At 46.9% G+C, this 20,507-nt stretch overlaps 1 protein-coding gene, 1 non-coding gene and 1 pseudogene across 2 annotated transcripts; 2 read left to right on the top strand and 1 right to left on the bottom strand.

The window, feature by feature from the left end:
- Positions 1-5,064: 5,064 nt before the first annotated feature.
- LOC101762671 (ankyrin repeat-containing protein At5g02620) lies at positions 5,065-6,834 on the bottom strand. The gene has a single exon (XM_014805650.1). It carries the CDS (start codon positions 6,832-6,834, stop codon positions 5,065-5,067), a length of 1,770 nt encoding a protein of 589 aa, XP_014661136.1.
- A 6,569-nt stretch (positions 6,835-13,403) lies between these two features.
- On the top strand, positions 13,404-15,095 carry LOC101762272. Its single transcript, XR_002678975.1, has 2 exons — positions 13,404-13,652; positions 13,695-15,095. It is a non-coding gene; the product is annotated as an uncharacterized LOC101762272 (transcript).
- Positions 15,096-18,262: 3,167 nt separating this feature from the next.
- Positions 18,263-19,985, top strand: LOC101761851 (annotated as a pseudogene).
- The last annotated feature ends 522 nt before the right edge of the window (positions 19,986-20,507 follow it).

The following is a 20,507-nucleotide window of genomic DNA, read 5'->3' as shown; positions in this document are numbered from 1 at the left end:
CAAGTCTGCCTCAAATACTCTAACGTCAATAATGTTGTGCCAATTCACCGTCACCAAGGTATGCCTCAACTATTAGTATTTTTTCACGCCACTCTACGATGCTCCGCATCCTATTGCCGTTATCACTAGCCTGAAGCATCTCAATTGCACAACTCTCGCTGCATGGAAAACTAAAGATTCTAGCGCTCGGTGGCGCTCAGATCCGCCCTCTCCTGGGCCGGATCTCGTGCTCCCACGACGGCAACGGCGGGACTCCTCCCCCTGGTCGCGGGCTTGTGGCCAACAGCGGGTCGGAGCTCCGATGTGGCCTGGTCGGGGATGGCCGGATTTGGCCCAGCATGGGGCTCAGTCGCTGGATCTACTGTGGATACGGCATGATCCAGCCAAGTAGCCCCCCGTGTCAGCCAGATCTAGTGCGCCTGCAGAGGAGGAACGTGGCCTCCTTGGCCTCCTCCTCCGCCCTCGCGAGCACCAAAGCCACCGGCGGCAGCGGGGAGACACGCTGCACCGTGACAGATGCCCTATCCTCGTCTGCCTCCTTCCAGCACACGAGGCAGCGGCGCCACTCCAACCGGGCCGAGACGATCCCCGGGAGGACACCATGGGACAGATCGCGGTCCAGCTTCTTGCGCCAAACGAACGCGCCAAGGCCCCGCGCCGCCAGCTTCTTCGAGACCGTGACAGCGCGACAGCCTTGGACAACGCCTTGGGCGACCGTGTGGGCGCGGCCTCGCGCGCGACCGCGGGGAAGGTGGCAGGGGGCTTCCCCATCCCGCTTGTTAGAGCATTTAAAGATATGAATTTTTTTAAAAATTTTCTTTAAATTAAACATATCCTCTCTTACCCCAAATATTCAAACCCTATGTAAAAATAAACCTTCCATAAAATATAGCATAAGTGTTGCAATTTGATTGCCCTTAAAAAGCTTTCCCTCCTTCCTAGGAAATCCTAAGAATAAATCCCTCCAAAATATTTTCTTCTCTGAGAATTCTAGAGTTAATATTCAAAGTCATTTTGAATATTAATTACCTCCAAATCATCCTAAGGTTCACGCCAAATCTTAGCCATCAAACCCTCCAAAACTTCCACCTCAATTTCTATTTCAAGCTCACACCTCACCTTGGCTCCTATTTGAAATTTCTTTCAAATTTAAACTCAAATTCCATATCAAACAAATAGGAAATCCTTTGAAACCATCACAGGCCGCCAAACCTCCTTTTCGGGTACTGGGGATCTATCCCTAACAAGCCCCTGAGCGCTTCATAGTCGAATGTAGCAGTCTTTGAATACTTTTCAGATCTTGCCGAGTAGTTTAGTGCTTCTCAAGTACTTTGTCTGGCTAAATCTTCAAAGTTCTTCAAAGCTGCCATGAGGCTATGGTGTGCTCAAGCCCTTGATGGTCTTGATTTTGCAATTTTCATCTTTGCTGATATGGAGCGCGACGGAAGTCGCACTCCATATGGAGTAGCCCCCGAGACTTAAGTTGAATTGAAGAATTAGGCTGGGGTCAATAATATCTTGAATCATCTTTCTTCGTCTTGAAAAAATCAACTGTTGGATGTAGCTTATCAGCCCCCGGACCTTAGAATGATTAAATAATCAATCGAAGGGTCTTAGCAAGCTTGGTCTTCACGTAAGTCATCATCCGAGTAGTTTTGCAACGTTCAACCCCCAAGCTTATGCGCCAGGTGAGCTGTAAGAGCCACGTCGAGTAGTTATTTGGCGCTTAGCCCCCAAGCTTGGAAACTAGCTGAGTCATTGGAGATATTACGAGTAGTAAATAGCGCTTAGCCCCCGAGCCTGGGAGCTAGCGGGGCCATTAGAGGTACGCTTAGCGTCCTGAAGAGTCGGCGCCAAAGCTTGACCTGTAAAAATAGATGCATACATTATGTAGCATATTTGTAGAATTTTGAAGATACTACCAAAATTTATTCAGTGATGAATGTAAATGTTGTGTGTCATGCTCTTATTTTGGCTATATTTCTCCTAAGTAGTTAGCCTATTACGTTTAGGCTCTCAGTCCCTGTTTAGCCATTGCCACTATGTGTGAGATCTTTATCTCGTGTCCTAGCGTTTAGTCATGACAAAAGATCCAAAGCTTTCACGGATTAAGGTGTGTTCTGCTTGAGAAGATTAGTAATCGCTAAGAGAAGACATTTAAAATAAGTAGTGGGCATTGCGACAAAAAAAATTGCGTAATTGTACATAAAGTAGTGTTTGAGACTTCTCTACCTTTTGGCAAGGAGAGCGCGTGTTTGCCGCGCATAGAATTTGTGCCATACTAGGATGTAGCCACTATGAGCCTCTAGCGCTCAGTGCACCAAACTTCATGGCAGAGCCTCCTAATTCGTTGTACCAAGCCTATGGCGGAGCTTCCGGAACTCAGTGCACCCAACCTGTGGTGGTAGCCTCTATAATTTGGTGTACTAAGTCCATGGTTGCCGGTCAACATGCTCCAAGAATAGTCGGCGAAGTGTAGCTTTAAAGGATAATTCCCGTCGAGAGGCGTACACAAATAAGTACTCGGCGCATTGCTCATCATGTGGAAAACAAGCCGAAAAAATTATATAAAATAATTAAAAAAGTAACTTAGCTTGATTCGTGGACGATTGTCGATGAAGCTGTGGCGGTCGTCGACTGTCGCGACGGTTGTTGATGAAGCCGACTAGTCAGAGTCGATTCCAACTAGTTGTCGATGGTGTGAAGCCTACCCGACTAGTTTTTAGTCGAGACGTGTAGTTTCGCTGGCATGTACAACTCTTGTGTGCATCCAGCCAAGAGGTTGGAACCTTCTGGTACGTAGTTGGTGTACACGCAGTAGATTACACCAAATTTGACGTCCTGTGGCAGCAATACAGTGGAGAAGCTGATACTCCTTTTTCTGTCTCAAAGCACATGTAGTATTATTTTTCCTCTCTCGGACAGGGAGCAGAGCACTACAGTCTTGAACTTGTGTGCGACGCTTGAATACGTCTGCAGGTGTCGTAGTCTTTTTATTAGTATTTTTGGAATTGACCAGGACAGATGCAAATCGGTAGCCAATCGGAATCCGACCGTGAGATGATCTTGCTGCCAGGAAAAATACAGAGCTGTACTCCACCTTGACCTCGAATAGAAAAATTGCATCGACTAGCTGTTACTGATCGACTTGGATGCGGAGTCCAGGAAGTTGATCTCAGGGCGGCGCGACGAATCCAGTCGAAGCCCGTGGTGACGACGGCGGTGTTGTTACATCGAATGTATTGATCTTAATAATAGAGAGTCCTTCAAGCTCGTCCGATGATCTTGACGATCACCCCCACCTGGCGCCGCAGATGTTGGTGTTTTATACCCGGCAACTTATCGAGAGGTATCCCGAGGTAGTAATTGGTTGGTGGGGAATTTTTGGACCTTTAACTCGAATGTAAAAGTAAGGACACAAGACACGTATTTATACAGGTTTAGGCCGTCAGAGTAGTGTAATACCTTACATTCTGTTTGGGGTGTTGTATGCGCTTGGGTGTTGTTTGATGTTGAAGATTTAGTCCTCTGTTGTGGTTCTCTATATGCTGATCTAGGTACCCTTTCCCTCCTTTATATACTCCAGGGGGTGGGATTATTAGTCGGTTATAAGGTAGGAGTTCTAGTAGGATTACAGGGTATGAGTCCTAATAGGATTACAGATGAATCATTGTAGGAGTCTGTCTTCTTTCTTCCTTGCGGGTACTAGGGATCTATCCCCAACACCATGATCCCCTCTATTAGATCTCCCCATTCTCCCCTCGACGGTCCTTCCTCCTTTGTGGTTTCCTCCCTAGAAAGGGCGTAGAAGGGTGTCGATTGGATCCTAGATGGTCCGTCCTCCAAGGCACTGCAATCAAGACCATCTCCCGTCGGCTTCGGCTTCGACTCAATGCTACACAGTTGCGGAATAGGGATCGGTAAAGTATAGTTTAGATTGATGATAACATAGGCTAGTGGAAAGGTATCTTACCCTCATTTGGTTGCATGTGTTGGCTGTTTGATCTTAATCTCTTTTTCTAGACTTGCACTTTGGGGTCTGTGTGCTCTATCATATTATTCTATCTCTATTTCCAGGAGTGTGTTGCGTTGGGTTTTGTAAAATTGCTGAACGTCATGTTTACTGAGCTTGCATGAAGCTCCATCAATTGCACAAGAGGCCGTTGTTGTCTTCAATGATCTCAAAGGCAAAATACAAAATCAATGGAGAGCAAGCTTAGCGGCACCGCTGGACAGCAGCGCTGTGGCGCCGGAGCTCCTTTTTTATGGGCTGCTACGGAAATTTTCACGGGGTGGAAAATTCGTAAGGTAACGCGAAGGGGCTATTGGTACAGCTAAATGGGCTTAGATTCGTGGGCTATTCCCTTCCACATGGGCTAAATTCAAAAGGCTCCTCGGGGCTGGAAGTTCTAGTCCTTGTTCGGTTTCTTATGGGTTCCTATTAAAACTTTAGGCTTAATTCGGAGTCTTTATTGTAATACATCGATATGTGAAATAAAGAGAAACTCCATCTATATTATATCTTTGTCTATTTCTCTACTTTGTTCCTGTGCTTGTTGTGAAAGATGTGAGAGGGAGAAGATCCAACCGCTGATGACGTGTTTTAAAAAAAACAACTCTAGGTGTCAGCACACTTCAGCTTTTTCAAGACAGTTTTGCCCTCTATCGGTCTTCTGTTCAATAAAAAGCGACAAGCCATACATTTCATTGTGTGCAACAACACAAAACGGGAGTGAAAATCATTGTCTTCCGTCGAAACTTCACGCCAGTGATGCAAAAGATGAACGAACGAAAATGCAGCATCGACTCAGTTTTTTATCATGAATTTTTGTTTGGGCAAATTTTACTTACTAGAATAACAACTTACATTTTTTTTTGAAGCGGCCGGCAGTAATGCACTGCCCGGCATGTATTGATAAAGAAGAAACAATTTACATTTTGTTTCACAGAATTACTAGTTCATTGATCTCAAAAAGAAAGTATTACTAGTTCATTGATGAGCACATCCACATGGACTAGTGCTCATCAATGAACTAGTGGTTCTAGTGGACATGACCACACGGGTCACCTCCCTAACCAGGATATGAAGAAGAATAGGGCCGGACTGCAAGCGCCAATGGCTATGACGGCATCAGCAAGCCACGGAGCAATTGGCGCAACAGTGACATAGACTGCAGTCATGAGCGAGACGAGCATAGCGAGGCAGGCGATGATGGTGAGCGTCTGGGTCCACATGAGGTTGTGGAGCCTGAGCCGGACGGGTTCCTGCCTGGCCCAGATGAGCAAGAAGATGACGACGACGGAGCTGCACATGGCGACGGTATTGGAGAGCACGAAGATCTTGAACGCGGCGCTCCGTCCATGAAGGGGGATCCCTCTGTTCTGGTCGTAGCCGCCAGGCATGGTGAAGGTGGCGGCGAAGGTGACGGTGGCGATGAGGGTGGCGGCGAGGAAGTAGGCGTCGACAACACTGTCGAAGTCCTTAGTGTTGAGGGCCCTGCGTCTGCCGGAGATAGGCGGCAGCTGCTGCTTGCGGCACCTTTTGGACTCTTGCTGCTTGAGCTGCTTCAAGAGGTGCATCTCGTAGGCGTCGAGCTGATCGCCAGTGCGGAGCTTCGTCTCGACGTTCATTTCGACGTAGCTGCGCGCCGTCTGGCCGTCGCGGTCGCGGAAGCAGATGTCGACGCGGTGGTCGCCGAGCAGCAGCAGCGCGGCCTTGACGCGGCTCATCTTGGCAGCGAGGTGCAGAGGCGTGTTGCCATTCCTGTCGACGCGGTTGAGCAGCTCCGCGGGACGGACACCGCGGAGCAGGCATCTGAGCGCATCCGCCTTGCCGCTGGCGACAGAGACGTGCAAAGCGTTGCGGCCGGAGCTGTCTACCATCTCGGCCACGTCGGGGCATTCCCGGAGCAGTGCCTTGATGGCCTCCGTGGAGCCGTAGTGCGCGGCGACGTGTAGCGGGGATTGCCGCTCCTTGTTGGGCTTGTAGGCCAGCTCCGTCCGCTTGTTGAGCACCATCTCCACCACGCGCCGGTTGTTCTTCTGCGCTGCGTAGTGAAGGGCGTTGTTGCCGTTGGAGTCAATCCGCTCAACCAGCTCAGGCCGCCTCTCCAACAGGATCTCCACGATCTCTGCCGTGCAATGATATTTGTTGAACGATTGTTGTTGAGATGTAACATGTAAGTACACTGTGCAAGAAGAAAAACGAATTTTACAGCTGTGTAAGTGCTTACTGAGGTGGGTGCCGAGCACGGCCTGGTGCAGAGCCGTGCCGCTGACGGGGGGCAAGGACTCCTGCTTCTGCTCGACCCAAGGGTAATCGACGATCCTTTGGGCGATTTTGACGAGGCCTTGCCGGGCGGCCACGTCCAGCGCGGACTCCCTCCGCTCGTTGAGGTCGTGGCCACAGCTGGGGTCGGCGTCCACCAGCGCCAGCGCCACGGCGACCCTGCGGAACCGCACCGCCTCGTGCAGCGCGTTGTTGCCCTCCTTGTTGGTCATGATCAGGGGGGTCTTCCTGTCCATGGACCAGGCTAGGGAGCGCCCGACGAGCAGCTTTGCCGCTTCCAGCTTGCCCGCCTTGGCCGCCAGGTGCAGCGGGGTGTCGCCGTCGTCGTTCTGGGCGACGAGCAGCTCCTCGTTTATGTCCAGGATTTGACGGGCGAACTTAGCGTGGCCGTGAAGGGCGGCAAGGTGGAGCGCCGCGTTGAGCTGGGGCGTCGTGGAGCTGAGTACGCTGGGGTCATCCGGTTTCACCAGTTTCATCAGGCTCGCCACGTTCCCTTGGGTCGCCGCCTTGTACAACGCCGGATGCATGCCTCTCTCGCTATCCATGCCTTGGTAGATACAGATGAAACAGATTGAGGTCTGCTCTGCTATCAATCTAATCTCAGCAGTTCAGTTTCAGGACAAGAAACGAACCGAGGAAACAAGTTGAGTTGGTGGACATGACAATGAAGAGCTGCAAGAGTGATGACAAAGGTACAGAGAATTAGTACGGCAGTTGCTACATATAAAGGAACACTTAACCTTTGAAATTTGCAGCTAAGATGGGCGCTTTCGTAAAATACAAGGACTAATCGCTTCGCTAATCAACCTTGGTATATTCCAGGTCTCTTGGTGCTGATGCATCTGTAAGCACGCCGAGCACTAATCGACCAAGTTTGGTACATTAACTTTCTTTTCTGTGAAGCCAAGTATATTAGCTTTGTCGCTTTTAAGCACGAGCATGTTGCTTCATCATCTAATCATCCTTCTCTTTAGCCAATATTGAATCAACCAAAATCCTACTCGAAGAGAGGGGTAACTAACAATGATAGAGAATAAAGGCTCCATAGCTAATGCCATCTCTCGAAGATTTATGGGATGGCATATGGACAAACCTTAAAAGAAATGTCGAACATGTTGAGTGTTATGGAAACAGCACAAGAGAGAATCCAGGTAGGTTCCTTTCTGCCTGGTGTAACCGTGTAAGTGTAACACGCCTACTCGGATCCGTGTCTCCTGCTCACGGTACTGGAGTATTTGCTAATTATTTTCTTAGCTGTACACGATATGCCTCATATACAGGCAGGGGCACAAAAATTGGGTCGTCAAGGCCAGATGCGACGGCAGTTAGGGTTAGGGTTTTCTGGGCTCCAATGGCCATCGGACTTAGAGGAGAAGGTCGACGGCGGAAGAATGCCCGTCAGCGGTGATGGTTTGGCTAGCAGCGGAGGTAAGGTGGCACAAGATCGCCATCGGCTAGACGGGGCTGGATATCCATTGAGCAGGATTGGCGGCGGGGGACAGGGGGAGGGGTGCGTGGCTCTATGATGGGGAAGCTGTTGGCTGGGGGCAGTGGAGGGTGGCAGGTTTGGCTCGGTTAGCGCCGCAGGGGGTAGTGGAGGCAGATCCCACGGGGTAGGGGAGCAACGCCGGAGAGGAGGGAGAAGCCGTGGGCAGTTGACGGAGGCGTGACAGGAGGAATATGAAGCACGGCAGGAGGAAGATGACGGTGATAGACCGTATTGAGCTTTGAAGCCAATGACGTTACCTGGCTTCCGTTTGTTACCTAGGAGCCTCCATCGGCTAGTTCGGGACATACACAATTCCAGTGTTGTTAAGGACTACACGCTGCAATGCCCATCCATTTCCAGATCATGAAAAGAGTTACAGCAGCCAACGGTAATGCACAGTACCGATAGGTAGAGTGATCACAGTGCCACTACAGTACCCAACAGTGCATCTTGTCACAGATGCCAACTGCTTATCGTGCAACGGCTATAGCCACTGCACGGTCCATTCGGGACAGGGCTAAAGGGGTTCTAATGGCCTCGGGGCTTAAAAAGTTATGGGATAGTCACAAGAAGGCCCACAAGGAGGTGGTGGTTTGCCGACAATGGGGAGATAACCGGTGAATCAAACCGATGGACCAGGGCCCAAACGGGGCGCAGACAGCAACCGAATTAGCGTGGTAGCGGCGGATCTAGGGTCACTGGAGTCGGCGAAGGCAGCGCTAGGGTGACGAGCTCTTCATGGCCTCATGGGCCATCATGGGCCTTCCACTATTGATACTCTTCTAACAATCCTCATTGGACTACCACTGATACTTTTCTGCTTCGATTCAGGCTATGGTGCTGCTTGGGAAGAGGAGGCTCGTGGAAGGATGTATCACGCCAACGGTTAGCTGAGGCAGGTGCCGCACTAACCCATTAATATAATTAAGTATAGCTGGCCAAACGGGTGACTCAACCTAGCCCAGCACGAGCACGGTTTGGCTTAGCATATTTAGGCTCAGCACGGTGAAGCACGAAATCGTGCCGGGTCGAGCTAGCCCACGAACTGACATAGCAACCCAGGCCTAGAAGTAAGTGCTGATATGGTGGCCCGATGGGCCCATGAGGGCACACCGTGCCCATACCAGCACGGCTCAACATTAAAAAATCCTTCACCAAATTATTAGATTTTCAAAGGTAAAAAAATTAGAGGTATTTCACGTAGAAATACATATATGTACATATATATATATATATATATACATTAGGAGGCATTGAATTGTAATTGTGAATTTACCCTTGTTTTTTCAACTTTGTGATTTTACCCTCAATTATTCACAAGTGAATGCGATTTTGCCCCTAATCAATGGTAACAGGGGCAAATATGCAAAGACCAAGCCTAAAATCACATCGACTTGTGAATAGTTGAGGGCAAAATCACCTGTCCGAGGGGTACAGCTGCGTTGCCCGAGACGATCCCATACAACGGAGAGTTTGTTTGGGTGAGCATATTGGAGACATCGAGGCACATCTTCTTCATCGATGAGTACTTTAGCAAGTCTGAAGCTAGCGATAACTGGGTCCAAGATGAGGGGATATCATCCTGGGTCCGAGAAACTAGTCCATTGGTCCTTCCTGGAGAAGGTAATTGGCACCTCAGACCATTTGAGGAACATTGGCGTCACGGGTTCAATGGACATTATCTCTCGAAGAGTGAGCTTTTGGGACCGCTTAGTAGCAGTACCCGAGGTTCCACCGAAGATAAAGTTGATGGTGTTGGATGGGTTCTGAAATTTGCCATTGTCACCATCATCTTTGTCTTCCTTGGCCTTGCCCTTATCTTTGGTGCCAGATGGCTCTGGCAGGTCCTTCGTAGACTGAAACAATCTATCATAGAGTGCTTGTGGTATGGGTGCCATGGGCACTATTTCTTCAGGAACTCATTGAACGAGGTTCTGTCTTGATTCTTGCCGCCACCTTTCTTGGACGACTGTGAAATTGCTGCGATATTATTGTCTGGCTTGCGCTTGCGGTTCTGACCTCTCGAGTAGTTATTTCGGTTGTCATTGTTGGGGCGATCATTGTGGTTCTTGCGTTATGTTAGACATTGTTCTAATTATTGTTGTTCATGCCCTTGTTGCGATTGGATTCGAACCTTTCGATCTTCCTATCTTCTTCATCTGCCCACATCTGTACCATGATCTTGAGAGATTTGACATCCGTGGGGCATCTTTTGCCGAAGTCATGGAACACCCGGTGGTCGTGGAGGCCGTTCTGGAAGCAGTCAATAACGTCGCACTCTGTGACATCCACGATTGTGGCCTTCTTGTTGAAGAAGCGATGTAAGTAGCTTTGCGGGGTCTCACCTTCTTGTTGTTTAAATTGAGACAAGTCGATCCTGTTGCCAAGACGCTGCATTGCCCCTGCGTAGTTGTTTATGAATGCTACCTTGAGTTCCTTCCATGAGTCGATGGAGTTCTTATCCAAAAATTCAAGCCATGTGAGTGGCACCGCCTCCATGCAGATGAGAAAGTAGATGACTTTGATGTTGTCATTTCCCCCAACTGCTTGTACTGACAACTAGTAGCACCGAAGCTATTGGACTGGGTCCTGGTTGCCATCGTACTTGGTGATACCTGAGGGTTTGAACTTTTTGGGTAGAGTTGTTCTCCTCACACATCTTGAGAAGATGGGGAACCCGTAAGTATCATCTCCTAGGTGTTCGACTTCTTGTTCACGCTCGCGGTACCATCCATCGATGATGGTACGAGCATCACGGCTAGCGTTGATCTTGTTGCTGAGGTCTCCTACTAGATGTTCAGGCTCTGGGTTAGCCCCACGGTGGCCACGGCCTCCCGAGGGTCCTGCCTGACTACCTTTAGCTCCAACTTTGATTGGTCTGGCATCTCTGAGTTGACTTGGTTTGGACGGAGGGCCTTTATGGTTGCTGTCATGTTGAGTTCGCTAGGATAAGGAGCGTCAGACTGACTGTATCGGATTCTGCTGATCGAGTTGTTCGTACGCGAGTTCCACCAGTTCAGACAACTATCTTGTGTACTTGTTCTGAGGCATCGCACAGGTAATGAGATCAATAGACACGACGGTAGCCAGGGGAGTACGACGATGACGCGTTTGAACTGCTTCAAAGGCATTATCCAGGTTCTGGATTGGTAGGTCCGCTGTAAGGCGGCAACGGAGCTCTGCTCTTGCATCATTTCGTGCTCATCGTCGAGTTATTTGAGCTTCGATCTCTTCTCCGACAATGTTGGTGGTGAGTTCATCCTGCGAGACGTCATCCTGGTGACGCTCATGTCGTAGGTTTCTATCCCGTTGTTCTTGTTCTTCATCCTCTTGTCCAGTAATGACGGCGAAGAGTTTTCGCTCTGGAGAGTGGCTTCCCGAGTTTGAAGTGATGACCTCCATGGTGCTGCCTTCCTCGTAGATGGGCAATAGAGGAGCTCCCTCCTGTTATGGGAGAGTGTCGAGGTAGGCGATGAGGCGCGAATCATCATCTTTGGCAAGAGCGGGTGGCTTCATGTTAGGCTAGTAGATGGATCTACCTTGAGGAGTTAATGTGATTACTAGGCCCTGCTGCGGATCTGATAAAGGAGTCTTCTTGTCTAGATTCGATTAGTAGTCGAGGTCCTTGATCGTATCCATATCAGATTGTGATCTGGACAGGGCAACCTAATAAATAGTGGTTGCGTTGCGGAGTCCGAACGGGAAATCGACTCGTGTGGTAGTCCGACTCGCACGGTAGCTTATGTACTAGCTCGTGAAAGTCAGTCTGACTGAAGTCAAGTTGAACTCAGACTCAGCCCCCCAGCCTCTGACTAGGTCATAAATTGAAAATTCATCAAAATTCTCGATGAGATCCTCCAGAGCTTGGCGCTCGAACTTCATGGTTTGACACTTCTTCTCCGGGGTCGATGCAATGTGGTTGTGGAAATTTCAGCGATGCAAACCCAGCAGCCCAAGACCAACGTCATGCTAGCTTCAAACGCAACGATTGGCTTGATGATGACTTGTGTCATCGACTTCGCTATTGGATTTTCGGCGAAGTCCCCTACCTGGCGTGCCAGCTGTCGATGTTTAGACCCAGCAACCTACCGAGGGGGGTGCCCGAGGTAGTGTTTTGGTTAGTGGGGCTAGTCAAGATCGGAACTCGAAGGTAAACGTAGACACATGATTTAGACAGGTTCAGACTGCTAGATTGCGTAATACCCTACGTCATGTGTGTTAGTTGGATTGAATAGCTTTGGAGAGGGTCCCTTCCTCACCTTATATTGCCGGGGCAGGGTTACAGGTCGGTTGGTTACAAGAATAATAGTCGGATACGACTAGAGGAGTTCTACTCTTATTACAACGAGTATTTTCCTAATCCTCAACTAGTTCCTATTTTTCCATGTAGACTATACCGTCCTACGCCATGGTCTCCATATCGGATGCGTCTCGGTTTCCAGCTCCATATTTAGGCCCATAGATGTTTGTACAACAGCTGTTGCCTATTCACAAAAGGAAATATAGATAGTTTACAAAATTTTTCAGTAAATACTAGTAATAACATATCAATTCAATTAAAGAGTTAACCAACTTAATCTTGGCTTGTTGAGCACTCTGACCAATGAGACGTGGGACAGTTGCCCTGCCTATTCACAAAATGAAAATTAGCTATTTCAATGAAATAAGTCCTAAGAACTATCGTTGGTTGAGCTTTAGTTTTGCTTTGGGCCCTCCCATGAACCAGCACTGCTATCAGAATCAACTAGAAAGCAATACTATGCCTCAGGTCAACTACCACATGATATTTCGGACAGGCCAATTAGCTTGCTTCTTGCTTGTGTATGTCCAAAAAGTCATACATACTTTGATCACTGGATTCACTTCTCATAATTATTAGAAAGCTCAAATAAACAACTAACTCTTAGAAACTGGCTTCTGAGAAGGAAAAGTTGTATTTTTATTAGAAGCTATAAATTGGCTTCTGTGGAATTATATTCTGAGTCGTATTATTTATATTTCCTAGCTTTTCCGGGATCAACTTTTCATTAGCTGCTTTTCAAAAACACATCTTTTGAAAAGCATAGCTCAAACAAACAGGCAGGTAGTAGTTTCATGATTGGAGATTTATCATAAGCATTTTTCTTTAGAGAAATGGATACGGTAAGGAAGAACGATAGTTGTAGCTGATGCGTGAACCCAGCAGGCAACTCGTCAAAAATGGCATTGAACATTTTTCAGAAAGAAAGATTTGAGAAGATGGCATTAGTTCTTTTTGTAAACTGCTATAGAGGACTAAGCAAGAAAGAGAGCCATCGGGTGGCAATATGGCATGTTAATAAAATCCCAATTGTTTGAGTGTGGGAGGTGAGGTTTAAAATACTTGCAACCTGCATATTGCAAGGACCTTTTCTTAGCAAATTGCAGTACTTCAAAAATTAGAAATATGCTAAGAAAAAAATTCTCGATAAATTGAACAGGTCTTGAAAGCCCTCAAAGTCAACCTCTAACTCTCTAAATTCTCAATTAGCAAGTTGGAAGCCCGCAAGTCAAAGCTCACCGACTCAGCCTAAGCATCCATCTCCATAGAAGAGGATTCAACCGTGAGGCGTGGAGCAACCGGCGCCACGGCGCTGTCCGGCGGCCATGAACTCCGGGGAAGGAGCCTCAGCTGATCAGACTCGTCAAGCACCTCTACCTCCGGCGGCGGTGGCACAGCCAAGGTGTTCGACGAAGTGCGTCACGGACCCCGCTGCTTCCGAGACACCCGGCCGTGGGCGGACATCCTCGGCGTTGGAGACGCAGCACCGGCCGTGGGCGGACCTCCCGGCGGACATCCTCGGCGTCGTGGTCACCCGCCTCGCCCTTGTGGAGGACCGCGCCAGGCTGCGCTCGGTCTGCCACGCGTGGCGCGCCGCGGCGCGCCTCCACCGCCGGCCGCCGCCGCCGCTGCCCCTGCTCGTGCTGGCCGACTTCTCGTTCGCCAGCTTCAGAGCGGATGGGATCTTGACGGGCGCGCGCCTCCGCGTCCCGCTGCCGGAGACGGAGACGGAGACGGTGGAGGCTGGCGGCGTGCGCTGCGTGGGCTCGATCGAGGGATGGCTCGTGGCCGTGGAGCGCGACAAAAGCCGTGACTTTGGTGGTGGTGACCTCCGGTGCTTCTTGATGAACGCCTTCTCCCAGGATGTCGTCCCTCTCCCGCCTCCTTCCGCAGCCACCCACCCCGCCGACGAACACAGCATGTCTCTCCCCATCGCCAATGGCGACTCTGGTATGGAGATGAACATGAATTGCGCGATCAATGCCGCCCAGTGTGTGATGTCTTTTCGCAAGGTGATCCTGTCATCTTCGCCCGAGTCGGGCACCGGTTGTGTCGTGGCTGCCATCTCCATGGCCGAGGGCACCACTAAGCTTGCTCTCTGGCGACCTGGAATGGAGTCATGGTGCGTGTGCTACGGCAGTTGTGTCAGTAAGTTCACCGACGTCATCTTCATCCAGGGGAAGCTCTACATGCTCAGTTGCAGCGACCTCACCACAGACCTCTTTTCCCTTGAGCTCTCCGAAGACGACGACGACAGCGGCCTCATGGTTTCTCGTGTTGAGTGTCGCGAAATCGAATGGCCTGAAGTCACTGATGGATATCACCAGAATTGGAGCATAGTAGAGTGGCGTGGAAAGCTGTTGATAGTTGCGACATACACGGCCGAGGATGACGACGTTTGGCAGAGAATTGTTGAGGTTAGGGTATTCGAGGCGCACTTGAGCACAGACCCTGTCAGATTCACAGAGATCAGGAGCTTGGATGGGGACTGCATCTTCATCAGCCCATGCAGCTGCGAGTCATTCCGTTCGTGTCATTATGATGGACTTGAAGCTGATCTTGTCTACTTCATTGATGGTTACCTCCCCCCTGATAAAAATGCCCGCCCTTTTTATAAGTTTGTGTACAACACGAGAGATGGTACAATGGCACCGTTTGCTGAAGGCATACCAAAGGACAAGCTTCGGACGCCAGATGGCATACTGAAGCATCCAACATGGCTATTTCCTCCTGAATAAACTGCTGCAGATCAGCTCTGTTTCTGTGATCCTACTGAGTCTTACTGTACGAAGCACCAATGCTTGATTGGGGCCAGGCGCCATAATGTTAATTGTATTTCTGAGAGCTAAAACAAGTGTGCTATTGTTTTATGTCTGATTCAGGTGATTTTTTTTAGTAGTAAACTTGTGTGTGCTTAAACTGTTTTCAAGTTCCTACGAGACATTTTAGTGCTTTGGCACTTGTTGGGGGAGTTTTCAGTTCCTATGTAAGTATCTACATGAGGAATGGTTTTCACATTTGCTGGACGTGTTATAACTTCTCTTGCAATTCATGGTTCCAGTGTTTTTTATGCTTTCTGGACGGTTGAGTTCGTGGAGCTCCAATACCTCTAAGGTTGATTAGACTACAGTCAAATAGAAGATTTTGGAATAAATTGATTCCATGGAAATTTCTACCTAGCCACTGATAAATATGAAATTTCTGACTCTGATATGGTATACATGAAACTTTGTTGCTTTTATATTTTCAAATATATAGAAATAAGGATGAACTACTGCTCTTATAATATGATTAAAAAATTGACAAATGATTTTTTTTACCGAAGTCAGTAGGGGTATTTTTTATAACTTTTTATTTCAGATCCATTTAATTCGCTCCCACGAGAAGTCGAATCCAAGCGTGCTGGGTACTACTTACGTGCTCTAACCACTAGGCTAGAGGCCCTTTTGCATGACAAATGGTATATTCACAATGAATTTGTAACACAATTATTTTTTCCAGAATTTAAAACTACTAAAATTTGAACCTTTTAGAATTTTACTAAAACTTAAAAATTGTTCGTGTGAGTTATAGAAAAACCATTTCAAAATCAAATTTTAATTTTTGAAAACTATGCATCAAACACGACCATGTGCATAATTGATATTTTTCTATGAATTTCATGAAGTTTCGGTGGTACAAAAATCCCTTTTTAAATTTGAAATCCATTCAAATTAGTAACAAAAGAAACCATGGGAAACCATTCTTTGCTAACCGGACCCAAAACCCAGCCCAACATATTTCGGCCCAAGATAGCTCCACCTGTTCTCTCCCTTCTTCGTCCTAACTCGGCCTGACCCGGCTCCGCACACCGGCCCACCTGAAGGTACATAACAGGACGGATTGGAGCAAGCCATGGGAGAGAGTAGATGATCCTCCTCTCTCATTTTAATTTTAATTTTTAGGTACATAAATATTTATATGCATCTAAATATAATATATGTCTAGATTAATATAAATATCTATGAACCTAAAAAAGCTAAAACAACCTATAATTTAAAACGAAGGGAGTACTCCAGTACTGTTGAAGTTCATAAAGACAAGATCATATTCTTCCCACTAAATAGTTGCATTTTAAAATATTTAATCATTTACGCCATTGAATTAACAGGATGGCAGAATCAACTACGAAAATTTTATGGAAGGAGTAAATTGCACCTACCATACAACAACTTGTCAGGTAAGTGCAGATTGATCCAACAACTTGTAAAATGCTCAATCTAGTACAATAACTTATCAGGTGGGTGAAATTAGTCTAACAACTTATAAAATTCTAATACAATTGACAGGTGGATGCATATTGGTCAAACAACTTGTAAAATGCTCAATTTAGTTCAATAAATTTACAAATTGGTGCACCTGCAAATTAGATGTACATGCGAATTTTCTTCCAATCAATAATTCTTATTTTTTGTTACAACGACAGCGTATTAAGCAAATTAGATGTACATGCGAATTTTCTTCCAATCAATAATTCTTATTTTTTGTTAATAAAATTCATTGATTGTGACCTATTTGTTACTTCTCAATTGTGTACATAAGTTATTTGTTCATTAATTAAAATTGAATCAAATTTTAGAATTGTGTTATAGCATTACCAAAAGACTAAAGTTCAGAAGAGAGATCCCGTGACCTTAGCTTCCTTCTGCGCTTCTACTCATGTATTCAACAACCGTAGAAGCATGTATGTTTCTACTATTTTAGGTTATTTTAGTTTTTAAACAAGTACATGTGACTTTAAAAAATATTTATGCCAAAGTTCTAAAAGCATTTGTTAGTATGTATTAATATATTATTTTTTTAGCTAAACAAAAATGCATATAATCAAAATATAAAATCAGTGAGGGTGAACTTATCAATATTGAATATAAAATTAAATATTTCTAATTAAAATTCAATCATTGTATTAAAAAATAATTAATACGAAGACATAACATTAATTTCTGAAACATTGAAGCTTCCAATTCAGGCCAATGCGTTACCCTTGCGAGACGAATATCAATGATCAAATAGTGCTCAATAACTTATTCCGACGAGCATATACTTTGGCCCGGTATTAGCAAATATATTGGTTGTTATAACATTTAGACTAGAGGTGCACCAATTTAATAATTTATTGCACTAATTTGAGCATTTTACAAGTCCTTGGACTAATCTGCACCTACATGTCAAATTACTGGACTACACTTGAGCATTTTACAAGTTGTTGGACCAATCTGCACCAAATATTGTACTAGATGGTGCATTTTACAAATTGTTGAACTAATCTGCACCCACCTAACAAGTTGTTGTACAGTGGGTGCAATTACTCTTATGGAAATGATGAGGAAAGGATGATACTCCTTGATCAAACTTTGACCTCTTCTTGTACAAGAAACACTGCAAGTTTGCCTTAGAACAAGTAGCCCAAGACTACTATGTACATTTCTCGATAACCAAATATGCAACAAAAGAGAAAAAATGTTCAGATTCGGACTTAAACATGCGGGCACATACATACACAAAATTGGTTGTAGGCATTCACTTTGTCTGAATGCTGAGGATCAATTTCTTTATTAAAAAAACATGCATGCACAAAGACGTTTACAGCGCGTCCTGTCCAAACCATGTTCACTAAAACATTGCGGTGGTTACAAAAATTTCATTGCCTATATGAATAACCTCTTTTGTGTCCTTTTATCCTTAAACCCCCCACAATCCTTTTCTTTTTTTTAAAACAAATTTCTTATAAGGTAAGACTATGTGCTAAATTGTTCACGGAAGTAACAAAGACACGTGATCTCTGACCGAAATCTTGCCGTGGCTAAAGAATTGAATAAAAAATACATCTATATTAAGACAATATCAGACTCCAGCTCCGGCTTCTCCATGTATGTTAAAAATGGCTCCACGACTGAAGCATTAGAGGATGAACTGTTTTATACTTAGAAGTCAGTCGGATCAAAATAGTGGCTGCTCCAACTCCTCCCGTTTTAGTAGGGCCCCAAATGTTGGAGTTAGACCAGATCAATCTGTGGGGCTTGGAAGTTGGAAGTACTCAGCCCCGGACTCGGTCTAGCAGCCCACAGAAGCGGTGGCACCCGTGGAGCAAGAGGCGCCTCTTCTCCCCGAGGCGAGGAGTCCCAGCGCTACCCGGGCGGCAGCCATGGATTCCGGGGCAGGAACCTCAGCTGACCATACTCAGCACGCGCCTCTACCTGTTTGCGTCCGCAAGGGGAGCAAGGCGTCACAGTCGCTGGCGACGGCGGCGGCAGCGGCAGCGGCGCAGACAAGGTGTTCGACGAAATGCGCCCCGGCTTCCGAGACACGAAGGTCCGACGAGGCGCAGGAGGCGCAGAACCGGCCGTGCGCGGGCCTCCCGGAGGACATCCTCGGCGTCGTGGTCGGCCGCCTTCCCCTCGTCGAGGAGCGCGCCAAGCTGCTCTCCGTCTGCCGCGCGTGACGCGCCGCGGCGCGCTTCCACCGCCAGCCGCCGCCGCCGCCGCCCCTGCCCCCGCTCTTGCTGTACGACTTCTCGTTCGCCAGCTTCTGCGCCGAAGGGACCCTGACGGGGCCGGAGAGGGAGACGGAGTCGGCTGGCAGCGTCCGCTGCATGGGCTCGTTCGAGGGCTGGCTCGTTGGCGTGAAGCTCAACAAAGGTAGCCTCCGGTGCTTCTTGATGAAAGCTTTCTCCCGGGATGTTGTCCGTCCCCCACCTCCGTCTGCAGGCGCCCGCCACGTCGATGCCTACAGCTGGTCTCTCCCGATCGTCAATGGCTCTGGCGTGGTGAATTGCGCGATCAACGCCACAGTGTGTGATGTCGTTCTGCAAGGTCGTCTTGTCCACTTCACCTGACTCTGGCTTCAGGTGTGTTGCGGTTGGCATCTCAATCATCAAGAGTGCAGCTAAGCTTGCTTTCTGGCAATCTGGGATGAAGTCGTGGTGCATGTGTGATGGTGACTGCATCACTGTTCATGGATGTTGTCTTCTGGCAGGGGAAGCTCTACATGCTCAGCAGCAGCGAATTCACCATAGACGTCTTTGCCTTCGAAATCTCTGAAGATAACATTGGGATGATAGTTTCTCGTGTTGAGCGTTTTATATTCGAACTGCCTGAGGTCACAGATAATTATAACGAGACTTTAGCATAGTAGAGTGGCGTGGAAAACTTAATAATAGTTGCTACATACTCTGGTGGTACTGAATATGGGCACATGATTGATGAGACTAGAATATTTGAGGCAGACTTGAGCACAAACCCTGTCAGATTCACCGAGATCCAGAACTTGGATGGAGACTGCATCTTCATCAGTCCGTGCAGCAGCAAGTCATTTCGTTCGTGTCATGATGGAGTTGGAGAAGATCTTATATATTTCATAGATGGTAACCTCTGCCCTGAAAAATTTGTGTACAGCATGAAAGATGGTACGATGGCACCAGTTGCTGCACATGGATCAGAGGACAAATTTTGGGCAGCAGATGCGGTATGCGACATGGTTATTTTCTCCTGAATGAACTGCTCTGATCCTAATGTTCTCAACGTACAAAGCACTGATGCTGATTGGGGCCAGGTGCCATGGCGTTTTTTTTAATCAAGCAGTGAAACAACTGTGCTGTTTTCTTTAACAGTGTCAGATTCCGGTGGTTGTTCTTAGCTGTAAACTCACTGGTATTTAATTTGTTTTCAACTTCCTATATGTGGATTGTTTGTGCGGGGGAGTCTTCAGTTCCTATACTTCCTATCTATATGAACAAATGATAGTCAGATTTGCTGGATAGTATTATATTGCTATGCCTGTACATTAATTTCTCTTGTAGTTCATGGTTACAGGGTGTTTTTGGTGTTTCTGGGCAGTTTAGTTTGAATACATGGATCTGCGAGGCATAAAATTGTTACTTGGAATGCATGGTATTTTGCACTTGGCCACTGACAGATTTGGACTTTCTGAGTCTGATATGGATTACTGGAATATGGATGCCTGTTGTCAGATTTAGTCTTCATGATACGACTTTATTGTTTTCTGTAAGTCATATGGATTTACTACCATTCTTATAACATTGGTAAAAGGATAAATGTATATTCACAACGAATTGTCTTTTTTCTTTCTTCTAATAATGTATACTGAGTTGGACTTCATAAAAAACGTAATTGTAGTGTAGGCTTATTTTGTCATTGTGTTGGTGTTTTAATCCTATATATAGTTGCAATTACATTGCATGGAAAATGTATCCGATAGATTCATTCCATCTTTGTCTCAACATCTCAAATCTCACTTTTACCTCGTTAGATTTTTTTTTCTTAAACAGCATTTTTACATAGTATTACTGTTCTCAATTTTTTCCTTTGTGGATTGAGCCGTGATGGATGGGTTGGAAAGCCAGCCCAGAAGGGCAGCAGGCCAGACGAGGC

Source organism: Setaria italica, chromosome VIII, assembly GCF_000263155.2.
Source record: "Setaria italica strain Yugu1 chromosome VIII, Setaria_italica_v2.0, whole genome shotgun sequence".
Lineage (NCBI taxonomy): Eukaryota > Viridiplantae > Streptophyta > Magnoliopsida > Poales > Poaceae > Setaria > Setaria italica.
Note: the sequence above shows the minus strand (reverse complement) of the source record. Positions and strands in the feature narration are given on the sequence as shown.